We start from the raw sequence: 21,560 nt of genomic DNA, 5'->3' as shown, positions 1-21,560 counted from the left end.
TCAATTTCTCCTACTTTATACCATATAAGATAATTTAAAGATGGATTAAAGAGTTGGTCATAATTCAATATCCTGTAATAACCTATAATGGAAAATAATATGTACATATCCATACATAACTGAATCACTTTGCTGTATACCTGAAACTAATACAACATTGTGAATCAACTGTACTTCAGTTATAAAAAAGAGTTAATCATACATAAAGGTGTAAAATTACTGGGAGACTATAGGATTATTTTTATAATATTCATTTGGAAAAGCCTTTCCTTGAAGATACAAAATCTCAAGACTGAAAAAGAAAAAAATTGGAAAATTTGACTGCATAAAACACAAAGTTTTCTATCACCTAGAAACAACTGATTGAATACATTTGCAATATCTATAACAAGTGCAGGATTACACGCGGAATATATGAACAAGACAACAACAACACGGGAGTCAAAGGGCAAAGTTCACAGAAGTAATGCAAATTGTCAGTAATCATATGAAAAGAGGATGTACCTCCCTGGTTGTTAATTGCAGTGTGACAGATCACACCAAAATTTAGTTATAAAACAACCATTGTACTACCTTAGCAACTCTGCAGGTCAGAAATCTGGACAGATCACAATGGGAACAGCTTCCCTTAGCTCTGTAGTGTCTGAGATAGATCTCTTCTAGAAGGACTCAAAAGCTTGTGGGTGACTCCACAGCTGGGGGATGATACCTCCTGGAGGCACCTTCATTCCACTGTCCAGGTTGACACTGGTGTAGGCTGGAGCTGTCCACCAGACACCTGTGCACCTTTCAAGCAGATTCTGCATAACATGGAGACTGGGTTCCAAGATTGAGCATCCCAAAAGAACCAGGCATAGATGGTATTTTATGGTGCCAGTTCTTCATTAGTCATAAGCTGTCTCAAATTCAAAGACAGGGCACATAGACCCTACATCTTGATGGAAAGGATGTAACAAAAGAATGTATGATGAGGGATATCATTGCACCCATTCAGGGAAACTCTATCTACCACACTGGTTATCAGGAAAATGCAAATCAGATAACTGGAGACCATTTACCATATATCAGGCTGATATTTCTTCCCAGTTTCATTCATTCTTTGGGAGAAAGAGTAGGAGGGGGGATAAAAAGGGAAGATAAGAAAAAAAATTAGGCTAAATTTACCATTATGTTTTTGCCTGATTAAAAAAAACAACAACTTGGTCTTGGACAAATTTCTTCGTTACTCAAAATGTTGTTAAAAAATGACTGTTTTGAGTCAGTTCTAGTGAGGTGGATGAATCTAGAGCCTGTTATACAGAGTGAAGTAGGTCAGAAAGAGAAAAACAAATACTGAATATTAATATGTATATATGGAAGCTAGAAAGATGATACTGATGAACCTATTTGTAGGGCCTGACTACAGACTCAGACACAGAGAACAGATTTTGGACACAGTGGTAGTCATGTCCAACTCTTTGTGACCCCATTGACTATACAGTCAATGGAATTCTCCAGGCCAGAATACTGGAGTGGGTAACCTTTCCCTTCTCTAGAGGACCTTCCCAACCCAGGGATCAAACCCAGGTCTCCTGCACTGCAGGCAGATTCTTTACCAGCTGAGCAACAAGGGTAGCCTGGGGGAAGAAGAAGGTGAGAAAAATTGAGAGAATAGCATTGAAACATATACACTGCTTTATGTAAAACAGATAGCTATGGGAAATTGCTGTGTAACACAGGGAGCTCGACATGCAAAATTGTGACAACCTGGAGAGGTGCGTTGGGGTGAGGACTGGTGGGGAGGTTCAAGAGGGAGAGGACATATGTATACTAATGACTGATTCATGTTGTTGTATGGCAGAAGCCAACACAATATTGTAAAGCAATTATCCCCCAATTAAAAATAAAATTTTAAAAAGACTGCTCATTTTATTAGAATATGAAAAATTATTAATTTTGCACACTCCACTTAATAGCTATACATTTTCACATTTATGTAAACAAAAGCAAAGAAATTCTCTGTCCTTAATTTGACTCGCTCTTTGCTGCTAAGTCGCTTCAGTCGTGTCCGACTCTGTGGGACCCCAGAGACGGCAGCCCGCCCGGCTCCCCTGTCCCCGGGATTCTCCAGGCAAGACCACTGGAGTGGGTTGCCATTTCCTTCTCCAATGCATGAAAGTGAAAAGTGAAAGTGAAGTCGCTCAGTCATGTCCGAATCTTAGCGACCCCATGGACTGCAGCCTACCAGGCTCCTCCATCCATGGGATTTTCCAGGCAACAGTACTGGAGTGGGGTGCCATTGCCTTCTCCCTTCAACATTAGAGCATATCCACTATTGAACATAAAATTGCTTTTTTTTTTGCTGTATTTTGTTGTAACTACCAAGAGTTAAGTGATTTGAGTTTACAAGTGAATAGCAAAAAAGCTTTCTGTGTGTGTGAGAGAGAGCTGTGGGAGGAGAGAGGGAGGGGGAGAGAGAAACATGAAGAATACACCTTACCTTGTATCTGAACTTTTTAAAGAATTTTTTTAATCATATTCAAGAGAGCAAGAAGCTCATGTAGCTAATTTTGTGATTTTAATAAGCTACACAAATACTTTGCTTCAAGAGAATTTTCCTATATAAAAGAGTTTCTTAAGTTTAAGAAATGATTTGTAAAATGGGTTACTATTTCTGGTGAAATTTAAAGTATTATGTTGTTTTTTTCTTTAAGTGCATTAGTACATAGAGTAGTATTTTTACCAAGACCCTTAGAACAAAGCTTTTTTTTCCAAAAAGAAAATAGTTTATATTCTTTATTAAAGCTGTGTTCTTTTAATATTATTAATGTGAATGTCTGATTTTGTTTATTTACTATACCTGTAATATTTACGTAATGTTAGTTGTCTGTTAACTGCAGGGTACTTAGCAGAGGATTTGCATAAATTTCATGCAGCTAGATTGCTGAATATACTGTTACGCAAATTCATAACCCTACCCTGATTTTGTTTCTTGCCTTCATAGAAATAAAGGCAGGGGAGTCAGGGACGAGCAAAGAGAAATGAAGAGTGCATGCTTGTTCTAGCCATCCTGGAGTAATAGTTGGAGCTGTTTTCCCCATAATATCATCTTTTTTGACACTTGCAAGAGAATAATAGATTATTATTTTGCAATTGCTCTTAAAATACAAACACCAAGTTAAAAAATTAAAAAGTTAAATTTCTCAGAGTGACCTTGATTCATCTCTATTGCATATATGAAATAAATATTTTATTCACTGCATCATTCAATTCAATTTCTCTATATGCATTACTCAAAACAGAGGTGAATTAACTTTTTTTGTGGGCTGCCTGTTCTGATTTTCTCCTTTTGCACCATTTCCCTGCATCTTTATGCAAAAGGACAAGCTAGCATGAGTGAAATTGGTTCTGAGTGAGAAACCAGAACATAAATGAGTTCCCACTCCAGGCAGTTCTCAGTCTATAAATTCTCTGTCTGGAATCTGGTTGTTTTGAATTAGGAATGTGTATCCTTATAGAAGGGGCTTCTCCGTGGTAGAGAGGGGCCCTAGTGGTAAAGAATCCGCATGCCAATGCAGGAGATGCCAGAGACTCCGGTTCAATCCCTAGGTCAGGAAGATCCCCTGGATAAGGAAATGGTAACCCACTCCAGGAGTCTGCCTGGAGAATTCCATGGACAGAGGAGCCTGATGGGCTATAGTCCGTGGGGTCGCAAAGAGTTAAACACAACTGAGTGACTGAGCACAGCACATCCTTATAGAAACAGTGTTCCAATCTGCTATCTCCATTTTGTTTAGCCTTAATAAAATAGAAATACTATTCATTTGCTCAAATAAAGTAGAGAACAATGCAAGTGTTCTATTTATACTGAACACTAGTTCTTGAGGGAAAGCCAGATGAGGTTGATGGAGTCATTTGTGAGATTCTGAAGGGGGCTCCAGGGAACCCTTACAAGGTAGGTCCTTTATTACTTCTAATTTCACTACAAAATATGTGATTTTCCTTATCCTTGCATTACCAACTATTAAGGCCATTTTCTATTTATTTGGGGGTCAAGGACTTATTCTGTCCTGTTACTGTGATAGTGGCCCTTGTTTTGTTTGTGAATAGAATACGAGGAAGAGAAGAGAAGGCAGTTGGTGACTAAGAAGACATCTTTCTGTGACAGCAGAACACCTTGGATGAGGGGGAGGGGAGAGGAGAGGAGGTGATTTGGGTTTGTAGTAAAGGAAAGGAGGTGGCTAAAGTAAGCCATCAGGTGTCCATCTAATCAGGACAGACTGTCTGCTACCTAAGCTGAAGGTGAGGGTGAGGTGGTAGGGTGGGAGCTTGAAAAAAGCATCTGCAATTGAATTCTCATATACATGAGTTAACCATAACGAAGGGTGAGATCAGATATGTCTGACATGACTTCATCAAGTAATCCCATATTTTTACTCTAAATTTTCTTGTAATCAATGAGACTGCTGCTGCTGCTGCTAAGTCGCTTCAGTCGTGTCCAACTCTGTGCGACCCCATAGACGGCAGCCCATGAGGCTCCCCCGTCCCTGGGATTCTCCAGGCAAGAACACTGGAGTGGGTTGCCATTTCCTTCTCCAATGCAGGAAAGTAAAAAGTGAAAGTGAAGTCACTCAGTCATGTCCGACTCTTAGTGACCCCATGGACTGCGACCCACCAGGCTCCTCCAATGTCCCCAAGCACACAGGTGTGGAGAAAGACTTGATCTTTGGAACTTTCTCTTTAAATAATACAATGACAAGATCCTATTTGTCATCCCATCATGGAGATGATGCTCTAGCAGCTGCATACATTTATCTTGTTTGGGAAGATCCCCTGGAGAAGGGAATAACTACCCACTCCAGTATACTTGCTGGAAAATTCCATGTACAGAGGAGACTGGCGGGCTACAGTCCACAGGGCCTCAAAGAGTCAGACACAACTGAGCGACTAACACACACACACACACGCACACAAAGAGTAAACAGGTTTGGAAGGTAAGTGTTTAGGACAGGAAAGCAAAGGAGGATTTTATGTTTCTGACTGCAGATGGTAGAACAATGGATCTGGAATATGTTATAAGAAGAAAGAAAACTACCTAGTATGTTCCAGGCTAAAGAAGTGCTTTGGTTGACTATATTAGATTTAAATTATATACTAACTCTGATTAATAACAGATACCTGATAAAAACCCATACCTGGTTTTAAAAAAAAGTAATAGAATAAACTTGTTGAGAAAATAGTATTTAAATGAAGTTAAGTTATAGGTCAGAGATGAACACCTTGAGGCTATAAAATTGGCTATAAAAGTTATATCTTTCCAAAGATGAGTTAGGAAAAATTCTTTGTTTCCTTCCTTGCTCCCTCTTCTAAATCTCCTTTTAATAATTGTACGTTCCTATACCTTCCTATGGAGAAGGCAATGGCACCCCACTCCAGTACTCTAGCCTGGAAAATCCCTTGGATGGAGGAGCCTGGTGGGCTGCAGTCCATGGGGTCGCTAAGAGTCGGACACAACTGAGCGACTTCCCTTTCACTTTTTACTTTCATGCACTGGAGAAGGAAAGGGCAACCCACTCCAGTGTTCTTGCCTGGAGAATCCCAGGGACAGGGGAGTCTGGCGGACATGACTGAAGTGACTTAGCAGCATACCTTCCTATACCAGTTAAGGCTATCTTATTAATTCCTTTCCCTGCGACAAGAAGAGCAATACTTGTTATTATTACTTTTGATTTGCCTCTATTTTGTGCCTGGTATGTATATGTATGTGTGTATATATATATATATATATATATATATATATATATATATATATATATATATATATATATATATATATATATATATATATATATATATATATATATATATATATATATATATATAAAGTTGTGTCTGGCACTTTTGAGACCCCATGGACTGTAGCCTGCCAGACTCCTCTGTTCATGAGATTTTTTCCAGGCAAGAATACTGGAGTGGATTTCCTTCTCCAGGGAATCTTCCCAACCCAGGGATAGAACCCACATCTCCTGCACATCTCCTATACTATAGGCAGATTCTTTACCACTGAGTCACTAGGGAAGCTCATTCATATATATATATATAATTTTATAATATTCAGAATGTAAAACTTTGTTATATTTAGAACTTAAAATTTCTAATCTTCATATCACCCCTTTAAAGTGAAGGTCATTCCACTACTTAACAGATGAGGAAACTGATGCTCAGTAAGGAGAAATATGTATATCACATTATATTGATATGCACTTATTTATACACAGAAAGTTCTTTGCTGAGGCTCAGAAATGCAGGTGTTCAGTTAAGGATAACCTTTGTCAGATGTTTCAGGTCAAACATTCACAGTGATGTAAAGGTCAGATGAGAAATAGGGGGAAATGATTGAAACTTGGCAGCAAAAACTTAAGTTTAAAATGGGAACAAACCAAAGATAACAAAGAAAAAGGAACAATGTTTTACCAATAAATTAATTAAAAAAAGAAACTTTTAAATAATTGTGCTTTTCATCAAATTAAGGTTTTTGTTAGTTGTGGGAGTATGGTGACTTAAAATGAGTAAAATGCTGCAGGCTTCCATTAAATGAAGTCTGGTGCCACTTACAGTTTTATCCCCAAGTCCAGTTTATTTGCTTTGGCTTTAGCTAAGCATTGTGGGGAGCTGTTATTATGCAAACAGAAAAGAAGCTAGTGGGTTTTCAAAGTACTAGATGAACATATTTCTGAGTGTCCTAAAGCTTACACCACCAGACTCTGACATTTTGCCTTAATACTGCAGATTCCAGGTCCTCATAAACCTTGCTTTCTGATTTCTAAAACTATGGAAGTTTTGAGTTAAAATATTAATTCTTTGAGTCATTGCCTCAGTCTAAATTAACTCTAGTCCTAAATATAAAAATATATATCTGTATAAAAATATGAGGTGACATGTAATAAAGTTTTTACTATTATGAATTTTAGAATGACTATATTGCTCATGAATGGCATGGCCATAAAGTAATTAAATGGATAGGCTGGGAAGAGTGGCTGTAAAATATGTATGATATTCTGTGACATTTTATATGAGTACACACAATGCTTTATTATTATATTCTTTTTCATTTGAAGCTCAACACTTTTCCTATAATAAGAATGATGGCATAATAGTCTAAAAATTTAGAATGCATGGAAATAAGGCAAGAATTTCCCAACCTTATTATTGTGGTTTCCAGACTTATTGTATATGTTTGCTCTTCTGATATCCAAAAAGAAGTTTCCCAAGGCTAATATTGATAATACCCAGGGTCAAATTATTTAATGTCTCAGTCCAAAATCTATCCTAGAGTCTGTTCAGTGTTTTGTTTAGAGGTGTTTTATGGTGACTGGCATAATGCTGGACACATAGTGGACTTACCGCAAACAATGTTTGAGTTAAATCATCCCACATTCTTTCAGAAAACGGCGTCTATGTTTAAAAATGCTTATTTTTCTAATCCTGTGGATAGAACTAATTGCCGTAGAGATGAGCAACTATCATTTTAGTTTCACACACCTTCCATCCAGATAAAGAGAAGAGTGGATAGTGAATATATAACACAGCAGAGACTTTATATGATTGGGAGAAGGCCCAAGACTTTATGAAGAGCCAACTACAGCCACAGCTGTATAGCTGAATACTCCTTTTCACAGGGCACTGGGATACAGTGGCAAGAAAGCAGAAACAGACCGGAGAGAAAACATTGGTTTTTGTCCTTGACAGATTGTTCCTTATGGTTAGAGAAATGGAGAGACAGCAGGGATTAGAAATCCCTCTTGGATCACTGAGGGCAGGGGAGGAAACCTGATTCATCACCAGTGCTAGAAACAGCGCTAACAGTTTGGGCCTTCACAGAACTGCAAAGACATTTCAGCATGAATTCTGGCCCCAGTATAGCTGGAGTGCCAGGAAGCCTAAGAACTTCCTCCTAAAATAATTCCCTGTTTATTATTTTTACCACAAACAAAATAAGATTAAGTCATAATCAAGTAAGTATTATTATAGCTTAGAAGCTGCAGTGTCTTTATGTCTCAGGGTCCTAGGAATCTTTTTTAACCAAAGCAATAAATGTTGTTTATGACTTCTTTAAATTTGCATAGTATTCTAACATGTTAATACTCTGTGAACTTTAAAAAAAAAACAAATACATTTACAGTGGTATAACTGGCCCAAAATGAGAGGAAGGAAACTTAACAACTGTGAGAAGTGCCAATGTTTTCATTAAGGCAGTATTGAGCCAGAGGATCATTGAGTATCTATCCCCTCAAATACCTCACAACTCTGGAATGCCCGTTGTGACAAACAAATGTCAGCACCTAAATTCCTATACTTCCTTTACTTTCTGATTCATCTGGTGAGCTGGGAGTAGGAAGTATCTTTTCTTCCCTTTTTAACGCCACTTAAGGCGTTGATTTTGAAATTAAAAGACACTTGCTTCTTGGAAGAAAAGCTATGACCAACCTAGACAGCGTGTTAAAAAGCAGAGACATTACTTTGCTGGCAAAGGTCCGTCTAGTCAAAGCTATGGTTTTTCCAGTAGTCGTCTATGAATGTGAGAGTTGAACCATGAAGAAAGTTGAGCACCGAAGAGCTGATGCTTTTGAACTGTGGTGTTGGAGAAGACTCTTGGGAGCCCCTTGGACAGCAAGGAGATCAAACCAGTCAATCCTAAAGGAAATCATTCCTGAATATTCATTGGAAGAACTGATGCTGAAACCGAAGCTCCAATACTTTGGCCACCTGAAGCGAAGAACTGACTCCTTAGAAAAGACCTTGATACTGGAAAAGATTGAAGGCAGGAGAAAGGGATGACAGAGGATGAGATGGTTGGATGGCATCACCAACTCAATGGATATGAGTTTGAGCAGGCTTCTGGAATTGGTGATGATCAGGGAAGCCTGACGTGCTGCAGTCCATGGGGTCACAAAGAGTCAGACACCACTGAGTGGCTGAACTGAATGCATTGATTTGATGGTCCCACGAAATTTGAGAAACATGGTAAACTTCCCTTACTAGATATGAACTTAATTATCCTAAGATGTCTCTGATTTTTAATGTGTTCTAAAGCAGAGAAGAACTAAGGAGCCTTTTGATGAAAGTGAAAGAGGAGAGTGAAAAAGTTGGCTTAAAACTCAACATTCAGAAAACTAAGATCATGGCATCTGGTCCCATCACTTCATGGCAAATAGATAGGGAAACTTTGGAAACAGTGACAGGCTTTATTTAGGGAGGCTCCAAAATCACTGCAGATGATGGCTGCAGCCATGAAATTAAAAGACACTTGCTCCTTGGAAAAAAAACTTATGACCAACCTAGACAGCATATTAAAAAGCAGAGACATTATTTTGCCAGCAAAGGTCCATCTAGTCAAAGCTATGGTTTTTCCAGTAGTCATGTATGGATGTGAGAGTTGGACTATAAAGAAAGCTGAATGCCAACGAATTGATGCTTTTAAACTGTGGTGTTGGAGAACACTCTTGAGAATCCCGTGGACAGCAAGGAGATCCAACCAGTCCATCCTAAAGGAAATCAGTCCTGAATATTCTTTGGAAGGACTGATGTTGAAGCTGAAACTCCAATATTTTGGCCACCTGATGTGAAGAGATGACTCACTTGAAAAGACCCTGATGCTGGGAATGATTGAAGGTGGGAGGAGAAGGGGACAACAGAGGATGAGATGGTTGGATGGCATCACTGACTCAATGGACATGAATTTGAGTAAACTCCAGGAGTTGGTGATGGACAGGGAGGCCTGGCGTGCTGCAGTCATTGGGGTCGCAAAGAGTTGGACTTGACTGAGTGACTGAACTGAACTGAATTACTCCCTTTGCCCCCCCCCAAAAAAAAACAGCTGTGTGTCGCAACTAGGTGGAATGTACCTGTTAAAGTTTGTATTCAGATAATGATTAGCATTCTCCCTAAACATGAGTGTGAAACCAGCTTAATCTTAAATTTTTAATAAAGATATTTTTGTTTTTGATAATACAGAGAAGCCCATTTATTTGGCACCTTTCATTTTTATATAATCCTGGGCTAGGATTAGGATTAAGAAAATGTAATGCCAGTGTACTAGGATAATGATGATACAAAATATGAGTTTTCATTACTTTCAAAAGATAAATCTTCAGTCAGCATTCTAGATTAGATAGCTAAAGAAGTCCATGGTTTATTATAATTTTTCAAAAACTATTATCTGAAATGGTTTTAGAATCTTTAATACATCTTACTTTTCAAAGAAATGTTTTGGTTTTTTACCCTCTGCTCTGAAAAGTGAAGTGTACCCAGTATGTATACTTTACCTACCAAAGAGATATCTTTGATTTAATATTATCTTGATGTGCTTGAAACTTAGGATATTGCCTCTAAAGGCTTCAAAAAACTTTTTCTAAAGTATGTTATACTTTATATATAGACACCTCGAAAGGTATTTAAATTCAAGAATTGCAGTGCTGGGTTTTTGTGGTACACTTATATGTTAGGCATTATGCTAAGCACTTGATATTATCTCATTTAATTTTCTTAACAATCCTTTAAGGGCAGCACTGTTCTCATTCTCATTTTATAAGAAAACAGATGCTTAGGGGGATTGAGCAATTTGACCAAGGTCACACAGATTCTGGGTCAGAGCCAGATTTCAAACCCAAATTTTTCTAACTCCAGAGATACCTCTCAGGATGGAAGAAATATTTCCCTGGGGAAATCTCACATAGATACAACTGCTGAAGTCTGTCCCCAGTAAACTTTAGATTTATTGCTTGCCAAAGCTATTTTTGAAAATGTGCTTCCAGGCGTGATGACTTCAATACTCATAGAATCCACGTGAACGTCCAATTTATTCCAGGTGAAATGAAATGAGACTGGTTCTGTGATGCTTTTACACAAAAGGAATGACTCATGATTGGTAGAAGTTTAGACTCTACTGGCCTGCTAGGAGAACTATATATGGAAAATAGATCTTTCAGCACTATTTCTACAACCACTTTGAGTAAAGAACAACTGGCTATTCAGCTAAAATACTATTGGTTTCATGTACCCACAGAATTAGATGGTCTAAGATTAAGAATGAATTTGTGCATAAAATTTCTTGATATTCTTGGAATTCAGTATAAAAGATAAAACAGTAATAAGTAAATCAAGAGTAGCCAGTATCCACTGGTGGAGAGCTTAAATAATTATACTACAAACTGACTTCCTAACTTCAACTGTCCCTGAGCTGAAATTCTTCATATATGGTAACAAATTGGGAAATTAGCCATCCTCTATAACTGGGTATAAACAAAAAAACTTCTAGAAGGAGGTTACTGCTGTGAGCACAGATTTCCCATCAATATAGCATTTACCATTAGCTACAGTATTGATAATGAATATCAAACTAATGCTAAAAGGTGTTTGTTTTACTATTATTATTGAAATATTCATTGTTGTGACAAAAAAACATCAGCCTTCAGTAAAGAGAAATTCAGGTGAACACATTACTGTGTTGCTTTTTTTTTTTGAAAAATAACAGGCCTTCAGAAATCATAAAATACTTTCATTAGGAAGACTCCTGGGCCCAAGGATTTGTTTTGAAGAGATTGATTTCTATCATTCCAAAAAAGTAGAATATATCACACTTTGTTCCGTGATCGAGGAATCCCTAGTAGATACACAAAAGAAGCACATACATATGTTCTTTATGTTACATTTATAACTGTCAAAACTGTAAACAATCCAAATGTCCATCAGAGGTAGAATAGATACAGTGTGTTGTTGTTGCTTAGTCGCTAAATTGTGTCTGACTGTTTGAGACCCCGTGGACTGTGGAATGCAGGCTCCTCTGTCCTCCACTATCTCCCAGAGTTTGCTCAAATTCATGTCCATTGAGCCGGTAATGCTATCTATCTATCTATCTCATCCTCTGCTGCCCCCTTCTCCTTTTGCCTTCAGTCTTGCCCTGCATCAGGATCTTTTCCAGTGAGTCAGTTCTTCACATCAGGTGGCCAAAATATTGGAGCTTTAACTTCAGTATCAATCCTTCCAATGTATATTCAGGGTTGAGTTCCTTTAGAATTGACTGGTTTGATCTCCTTGCTGTCCAAGGGACTCTGAAAAGTCTTCTCCAGCACCACAGTTTGACAGCATCAGTTCTTCAGCGCTCAGTCTTCTCTGTGGTCCAACTCCAGCATCCGCATGTGACTACTGGAAAAAGCATAGCTTTGACTTATACAGACCTTTGTTGGCAAAATGATTATTCTGGTACATTCACTTTATGAAAACTTAAGGCATTCTTTTCTGTAAGTATAGTTAAGTCTTAATTAAAATTATATATATATGTGGTATATATATATAATACCTGCATACATATATTTATAAAAAATATATAATGCAAATGTATGTATTTATACACACACGTATACACATAGACATGTATTACATCCAAAATGTAACTACTTCTGATCTTCTCTGCTGTTATCTCCAACCTAAGACTACTTCAATACCTATTTTCCCCAGTTCCTCTCATGCATCCTTGGAGTCCTCATTTGTAGCCAGGATAGTTTTTAAAATAGGAGCCAGGTTACATCTGTCCTTGGCTCATAACCAGTAGCAATGGTTCCCATATCAATCAGAATAAAATCCTCAAAGGGGACACATCCTTGAAAGCCTATTTAAAATAGCCTTACTGCCCAGACCTGTCACTTTTATCCCTTTACCCTGCTTTATTTTTCTTCATAATTTGTATCACCAACTGACATACCATTTACTTGGTTATTTATTGATAACTGGTATATGTAAGCTACCTGAAAGCAGGGACTTTATTATATCCTTAACATCAAGAACAATGCCTGCCATCATGTAGCAAGCAATGAATGAATGAATAAATGAGATCATCACAAACCACACAGGAATTAAGGCAAAATATGTATGTTCAACCCTCTTCTATATGTTAGGCAACTAAAGAATTAAATTACTTAAGAAACAAACAAAAAAATGAAATTAAATATGTACTTAATTTATTCAGGAGTAGCAGTCAGGTCTTCTGTTTCTCTCTCCTTCCCTCTTCTGTTCTTCCCCTCCCCCAAGCCTGCATGTACTCATGTACGCACTGGCGTTGGCACAAGGAGAATGGAATAAGAACAGTTCTCCTAATTGACAGAAGTATGAATGTAAACTATAAACTACCCCCTTCAATACAACTTATAGTCACTTTATTTACATCAGATAGCCATAAATTATATTAATTATATATATATATACTATATATGCATGTGTGTTTGTGTGTATAATTACAAAAATTATATAATTCTTGTGGTTTAGAATTAATTGAGAGTGACATCCAAGTAAAGTTTTATTATATTGGAATCAAGCACTTTTACATGAGCCTTTATTTTGTGGCCCTTTTAAATACATGATAGTAAAGAACTCATTTATTTTCCTTGCCAAAATGTATATATTTAGGACCTAGGGCAGCTCCCTCCAGCAATTTGCATTACAAAAATTTTCAGACAAAATAAAACCATTCTGTTAGATCCTGCAACAATCAAAACTTTCTAGGCCCAGAAGATAAAATTATTTGGAAGTGAATCTGTACAGAAATTGAGATTGTTTCAGTCAAAAGTCTTGCCTCCCTGTTCTCAGAATGAATTGTAGAGGCCCTGGAGCAGACAAGGGTGTCTAAGGTTAATCTCTGTTTCTATATAGATATCAATTACCTTTTCAAAAGGCTACCCAGTGGGATTTGCTACTTGGCAGCTTGTCTAAAAACTAGCTAAATGTACTAATGTGTGTGGCAGGGGAGGAAAAGGTCCAGTTTGGTTGTCAACCTAGTTGACCCTTCAGTTTTTGTACAAAGAAAAAAATATGTTTTTTTTAAAAAGGGGAGAGTTTTAAGCCCTTTCAGTTGCTAAAATAGCTGATTTCACAGTTTTGTTGGTTTATTTTTTTAACTGAAAAAAAAAGGGAAACCATGATAGCCCTCAAGTCCATAATATGTGCTCACCTGCTAGTATGAGTCTCCTTCATCTCCTCCTCTCTCTTCCTAGTGAGAATATTTTATGATTTCTGAAGATCTGTGTTTTCATAAAGAAAAGCAGTAAGCATAATATCAGGCCCCATAGCTCCAAAAGTAGGTTAAATAATAAAATGAAGCCCAGGATACGAGTGTAACAAGGCCAGTGTCAGAAGATCATTCATTTATCAAGTAAATAAATCTTTTAATAAGACTGAAAATGATGGTTAAAAGAAACAATGGCTTTTACTTCTGAGTGCAAAATAACCGGTAATGTCAGAGGAGAAAGCAATGCTAAAGTTCATCTTGAAGCTCAGACGTGCAGATCTGGAAGGGAAGTGTAGAAGTGATGAAGATACTCATGACTCCAGTGCAGGAATTCCTGCTTCATCTTGGCCACACAAACTTGGAAGCTGTGTAACCTAGGGCAAGTTACTTAACCTGTCTGAATCTCAGCTTCATAGTGATATAAAATTAGGGTGGCAAAATCATCTATCTTGCAGGGATTTTGTGAAGATTAAATGAAGTCTTGGTTCTAAAAGTGTTTTGTAGCCAAGAATATGCTGTGATAATGTTAGGATTATTACTGTGCTTAAATAATTTATTGAATACCCTTCTTCCCTTCTGTCTTCCTCCAAAAGCCACTTCTCTAAAGTTTAGCTGAAGTTATCCCCATCCTTCCCAGGTGGCTTCCCAGGTAGCTCTAGTGGTAAAGAATCTGCCTGTGAGTGCAGGAAAACATCAGAGACACAGGTTCGATCCCTGGGTTGGGAAGATTCCTTGAAAGAGGGCATGGCAATCCACTCCAGTATTTTTGCTTGGAGAATCCCATGGACAGAGAAGCCTGCCAGGCTACTGTCCATATGGTTGCAAAGAGTCAGACAGGACTGAAGTGACTTAGCAGCAAGAGCATCACAATCCTTGAGGTTTGCCTACTAGATTAGGATATTTTTCACCAATTAAATGAGAATTTTTCATATGTTCCATTTCTGAACTGCTTGCCTTACGCCTTCAGAATAGAACTATGGCCTTCTCTGAGACTCAAATTATTAATGTGAGTACATGAACAAGGAGCTCCCTGAGACCCTTAAAGATAGGAAGACTGGAGATGGAGATTAAAATGTAAGCAGGGTGGGAGGGGGCTTCTTTCCTTTTTCATCCCAGGATGGAACATTGTCCCATTTTCCTAAATATTTTTCTCTCTATAATAGAGAAAAACAATGAACACTTATCATATGCCATGCATTGTGATATGCATTATTCATATAATCCTCGCAACAGACTAATGCACCCTATTTTACCACTTATAGACAAGAATTATAGTTAGAATAAGTATTAATAGCTTGACCAGGGTCACCTACCTACTAAGTGGTAGAGTTGGGTTTTGAACCCAAACCTGCCTAATTCATTTCCCAGTATTTTTCCATTTCTTGATTATTTACCTCCTACGCTTTAACTAATTTTGCATATGTCTTGTTTGCCTTTCTATTCCTCTATACATTCCTTCTTTGTATTTTTGTAATGAGTAGGGCAGAGGACTGTAACAAAAAAGACTAAGGCATAGTCCCTGTGCTCCAGAAACGATGCTAATTGACTGGCAGAAAGATGACAAGCAAACAGTGACTGTATGACATGCAAGAACTTAAGAGATCCACGAGATGAATCATTAGTCTCCTCCTATAACATGGGAATAATACCCACCTTGTATGGTGGTTGCTGGATAGAGTGAAATGCTCATGTTACATGTCTGGCAAAGACCCTGGTCCACAGTAAGTGCTCCGTGAATGGGATCTATCATGTTGCAATGTTGCCAGCCAGTCCCAGGATAATTACTAGGATACAAAGCTAGAAAAACAACTTAGTGTCAGACTCAGAGACATTTTAAATGCCAGTCAAAAGAGTTTGGACCTTCAGTGTGATGAAAACGAGTGTGCCAAGGACAGTAATCATTCTGCAAAGAAATTAGAGCTGATGCTATTTTACATTACCTTTCAAAATTCATTGTAAGTGAGATGGAGTCAGTAAAAACAGTTGGAACTGATTTAAAGGAGTGTGGTATTTGATGTGCTGAAAGGAAAGATGATATTTTCAAGTTTGATGCCCTGTACTTTTTCTTCCACAGTAATTAGTGAATGCCAAAGGCAGCAACTGGAGTCTGTGAGCTACTCCTCTCGCTACGCTCTGGGCCTCTTTTATGAAGCTGGCACGAAGATTGATGTCCCTTGGGCTGGGCGGTACATCACCAGTAATCCCTGCATTCGCTTCATCTCCATTGATAATAAGAAACGCAATATAGGTCAGTACCCCCATTATTTCCCTTAAATACAGTAACAATGGTGGGTGTAGATCATGAAAAATGCTGTTTAATTGAGTGTTGCCATTCTGAACAGAGCAAGCATTTAACTCCAAGCCACGGGGGATAAAATTTAATGTCACATTTGGCCAATAATAAAATACACAGTGAAACCAGAAAAGTTTTTCAGAAAATCATTCACCACATGGTTTGTATTACTTGAGTTTATGAAAATAGTGTCAGAAGGTTTAAGATTTCAAAATGGCCCAAGTTTCTATTGCTTTAATATGGATCCATCTATATGCAAATAGATCTCTCATCATTTGTTTCTTGATGGAGTTTGTTTTTTGTTTATTTGGTTTTGTTTTTAAAATTTGATGAGTACTGCTCTTTCCACTTGCCAGGCTGGATATAAAAAGTGAATTTTGCTACATTATGAAAATCCTTCACTACGATATAATTTTATTTATTTAATGTTCATCTAGAAGACTACATAAAATTACTTTGTATACAATGTAAGTGAAATAATAGGTAAAATGTTTCATATGAGCTTTCCTAGGATAGGAGAAAATCTACACTCCACCCTTTTTTGTTGAAGACACTAAAATTAGATTTGAATTGCAAGAATAAACATAACTGATTCCTTTTGGTCATAAAGGTGAAAGCATATTCTTATTTGTAGAATTGTAGTGATCACTAAGATACTACTTTTTGTGGAAGAAACTGTAATGATCTAAAATGACTAAGTTCTTAAAAAGAATCGTCACTGCAATTTGTTATGGTGTTTTATGGTACAGTGATGGTTTCATCAAGCATTAGTTAAAAGTTTTGCCTGATAAAATCACCAACTAACATCTCTTGGCTTGCCAGAACTTTATAATGACAGAACTGGGCTGGAGTATGGTTTTTATATCAGAGCACATGATCTTAGAAAAATGTTTCTTTTATAACTTAAAACTCCCTAAGGGCTGGCCTGTTTATGTTAACATGATATCACATATATGTACAATCAGCAGTTCGTGAAATGCCCTGTAACAGCAATGGACTAACCATTTTTAACTTGACAACTGCTTTGTTTTGAGAAAAGGAAAATAGCCCTTGATCTTCTCATGTTATATGTCAAACCTTCTGTCTGTGAGCCAGAAAGAGAGTCCTCACCAGAAACCAAATCAACCGGCACCTTGAGCTTGGACTTCCCTTCGCTGGAACTGAAAGAAGTAAATGTCTGTTGTTTAAGCCATCCAGTCTATGGCAGCCCAATCTAACTGATACATTAGAAGGAAGAAGCTAGGGAGACTTTGTGACTGATTGAGTCAATAAAAGAGCAGTATCTTCAAGGACCTAGGATTTATCCATCTCTGCTCTATTCCATTCTTTTTTTTTTCTAAGAGTTTTTTCTTTTTTTAATTTATTTATTTTAATTGGAGGCTAGTTACTTTACAGTATTGTAGTGGTTTTGCCATACATTGACATGAATCAGCCATGGGCATACATGTGTTCCCCATCCTGAACCCCCCTCCCACCACCCTCCCCATCCCATCCCTCTGGGTCATCCCAGTGCACCAGCCCTGAGCACCCTGTCTCATGCATCGAACCTGGACTGGCAATCTGTTTCACAAATGATAATATACATGTTTCAATGCTATTCTCTCAGATCATCCCACCCTCGCCTTCTCCCACAGAGTCCAAAAGACTGCTTTATACATCTGTGTCTCTTTTTCTGTCTCGCATATAGGGTTATAATTACCATCTTTCTAAATTCCATATATATGCGTTAGTATACTGTATTGGTGTTTTTCTTTCTGGCTTACTCACTTTGCATAATAATAGGCTCCAGTTTCATCTACCTCATTGGAACTGATTCAAATATATTATTTTTAATGGCTGAGTAATATTCCATTGTGTATATGTACCACAGCTTTCTTATCCATTCATCTGCTGATGGACATCTAGGTTGCTTCCATGTCCTCACTATTATAAACAGTGCTGCAATGAACATTGGGGTACACGTGTCTCTTTCAATTTTGGTTTCCTTGGTGTGTATGCCCAGCAGTGGGATTGCTGGGTCATATGGCAGTTCTGTTTCCAGTTTTTTAAGAAATCTCCACACTGTTCTCCATAGTGGCTGTACTGGGTTGCATTCCCACCAACAGTGTAAGAGGGTTCCCTTTTCTCCACACTCTCTCCAGCATTTATTGTTTGTAGATTTTTGGATAACAGCCATTCTGATCAGCGTGAGATGGAACCTCAAGCCTCAAATAGCCCAAGCAATCTTGAGAAAGAAGAATGGAACTGGAGGAATCAACCTGCCTGACTTCAGGCTCTACTACAAAGCCACAGTCATCAAGACAGTATGGTACTGGCACAAAGACAGAAATATAGATCAATGGAACAAAATAGAAAGCCCAGAGATAAATCTTCACACCTATGGACACCTTATCTTTGACAAAGGAGGCAAGAATATACAATGGAGAAAAGACAATCTCTTCAACAAATGGTGCTGGGAAAACTGGTCAAACACTTGTAAAAAAATGAAACTAGAACACTTTCTAACACCATACACAAAAATAAACTCAAAATAAATTAAAGATCTAAACATAAGACCAGAAACTATAAACTCCTAGAGGAAAACATAGGCAAAATACTCTCCGACGTAAATCACAGCAGGATCCTCTATGACTCACCTCCCAGAGTAATGGAAATAAAAGCAAAAATAAACAAATGGGACCTAATTAAACCTAAAAGCTTTTGCACAACGAAGGAAACTACAAGCAAAGTGAAAAGACAGCCTTCAGAATGGGAGAAAATAACAGCAAACAAAGCAACTGACAAAGAATTAATCTCAAAAATATACAAGCAGGTCCTGCAGCTCAACTCCAGAAAAATAAACGACCCAATCAAAAAATGGGCCAAAGAACCAAACAGACATTTCTCCAAAGAAGACAAACAGATGGCTAACAAACACATGAAAAGATGCTCAGCGTCACTCATTATCAGAGAAATGCTCTCTTCCATTCTTAATGTTGACATCCTTTAGAGGAGTGGTAGCAAGATGGCAATAACTGTTGGAGTCACATCCAAACCCAGCAACATGCTTAGGAGGAATAAGAACTGTTACTGTCTCTGTCCTTTTCTGAGATCAAGGAAATCTTTCCAGAAACCCCTCAACAGACTATCTTGTATTATAGGTCATAATTGTGTTACAGGCCATCGTGGGTTACTCACAAGTCTGAAACCAATCACTGCCAAGCGGGGGTGGGACCACCATTACAATCCTACAGACAAATCAAGATATACTCCTGGAACTGGTATTAGGATCATCTTCCCTTGAGTCATATGAGTGCATGCCTGTGTGCTTAGTCACTCAGTCATGTCCAACTTTTCACAACCCCATGGACTCTAGCCCACCAGGCTCCTCTGTCCATGGGATTTTCCAGGCAAGAATACTGTAATGGGTTGCCCTTTACTTCTCATCCTCCAGGGGATCTTCTCCACCCAGGGATTGAATCCATGTCTCCTGAGTCTCCTGAATTGACAGGCAGATTCTTTACTGTGAAGCCACCTGGGAAACACCCCACATAAGAATAGATAGCTGAATAAAACATGAGTTTGTGGGGAAGAAAGAAGAGAATAGTGATGCTGGGTTGGCAACAAATAATTTCCATTCTCTTCAAGTAGATTCATATCTCATGTGGAAGATAAGGTAGTAAAGTTGACATGTAAAGAAAAGAATCATGTATATTCAAAATTATCTTTGAAAATACCTGAAAACTACATGATATTTTGAAGAGTGACTTAAAGTTCAGTAAATTCAGTATAGCCATTTTGCTAACATTCAATAGATTTCAGTTTATTTGGGTGAGGCCAGATGAAATTGTGAGTTTGCATTTGTAGGCCAGAGTGATATTTTCTACTGTGAAAGGTGCACAGGAAAGAAAGAAATAGCAGTCATGCAGCCTAACAGAGTAAATCGTTGGGCAAGTGGAGTAGGATGGTGAGTGAAAGTACCCACCACTACAATGCAGTAGCCAGTTTATAAAATCAGAGCTATGCAAACTTGAAAGAGTACAACATGAGAATATTAATAAATTTTCACAAGATGGGCAGCTTTTGAAATCATGTATGTGTACACACATGCACTCTCAGTCATGTTTAACTCTTTGCGATGCCATAGACTGTAGCCCTCCAGGCTCCTCTGTCCATGGAATTTTCCAGGCAAGAATACTGGAGAGGGTTGTCATTTCCTCCTCCAGGGGATCTTCCTGACCCAGGAATCAAACCCAAGTTTCTGGCATCTCCTGCATTGGCAGGCAGGTTCTTTACCACTACTGCCCTCTGGGAAGCCCTTTGAAACCATAGAAATACCAGAAAGAAAAAACAACAACACTTTCTAAAGTATATAAACAATCTCACAGTTTTAAAGCTTGAGGGTCAGGTATCTGGGAACCATGTTTTTGCCAAATGGTGCACCATGGTGATGCCACTTCAGACAGCAAAGAAATACCTTCCTTCCTTTGTCAGTTTTATGAAAAATTAATTTTGGGTTATGTAAATTTTAAATTATAGGAGGCCCCCTGTTAGCAGGAGACAAGGGTTTGATCCTTGATCCAGGTGGATCCCAGATGCAACTCAGTCCATAGCCACAACTACTGAGCCTGTGCTTTAAAGCCTGCAAGCCGCAGCTCCTGAAGCTCTCATGCCTAGAGCCTGTGCTTTGCAAGAGAGGCCACCAAAATGAGAATCCCTTGCACTACAACTAGAGAGCAGGCCCCGCTCACCAACTAGAGAAAAGCCCTTTTAACAGTGATGACCCAGCATAGCCAAAAATAAATAAATAAATTTAAACAATTTTTTCTCACTCTCTGGGGCCAGGGTGCTAAGTATATTTATTTGAATTCACATAATATAAATGTCCATATAATGTAACTCCACTCAGTTTTATTTGTACTGGTATTTAAGTAGACCAGTAAGAATTGTCTCTTTATGTTACTAACACTACCCAACTCCAGCCTTTATTTGGGGGTGTTTGATTGAACCAAAAATTCATACTATAAATACACGTACTTAACAAAAGAAGGGGTAGGGAAGCAACAAAATGGACAAAGGGTGGCAGAGTTGAGTTCACAAAATAAAGTCTGCTGTCAAGTTTTGGAGAGAGCCAGAGGGTAAAGGGTTAGTAGCCCAAACCTGGCAAAGGTCAAGAATAACCATTTGTCCAGTGTCAGAAATAGACAGTACACTAACCAGAAAGAAAAGTCTCCTTGGGAAAAGAGGAGC

At 38.1% G+C, this 21,560-nt stretch overlaps 1 protein-coding gene across 1 annotated transcript in view; it reads left to right on the top strand.

Moving 5' to 3' along the window:
* The window catches only part of RNLS (renalase, FAD dependent amine oxidase), a 283,909-nt gene that overhangs the window by 196,653 nt on the left and 65,696 nt on the right, over positions 1–21,560 (top strand). Inside the window, exon 5 of the mRNA XM_068961684.1 lies at positions 16,113–16,286. Within this exon, the coding sequence (XP_068817785.1) occupies positions 16,113–16,286 (174 nt within the window). The remainder of the gene's footprint in view (positions 1–16,112; positions 16,287–21,560) is intronic.

This window comes from Capricornis sumatraensis, chromosome 23 (assembly GCF_032405125.1).
Source record: "Capricornis sumatraensis isolate serow.1 chromosome 23, serow.2, whole genome shotgun sequence".
Lineage (NCBI taxonomy): Eukaryota > Metazoa > Chordata > Mammalia > Artiodactyla > Bovidae > Capricornis > Capricornis sumatraensis.
The sequence above is the reverse complement of the archived record's forward strand: the minus strand, read 5'-3'. Positions and strand labels throughout refer to the sequence as shown.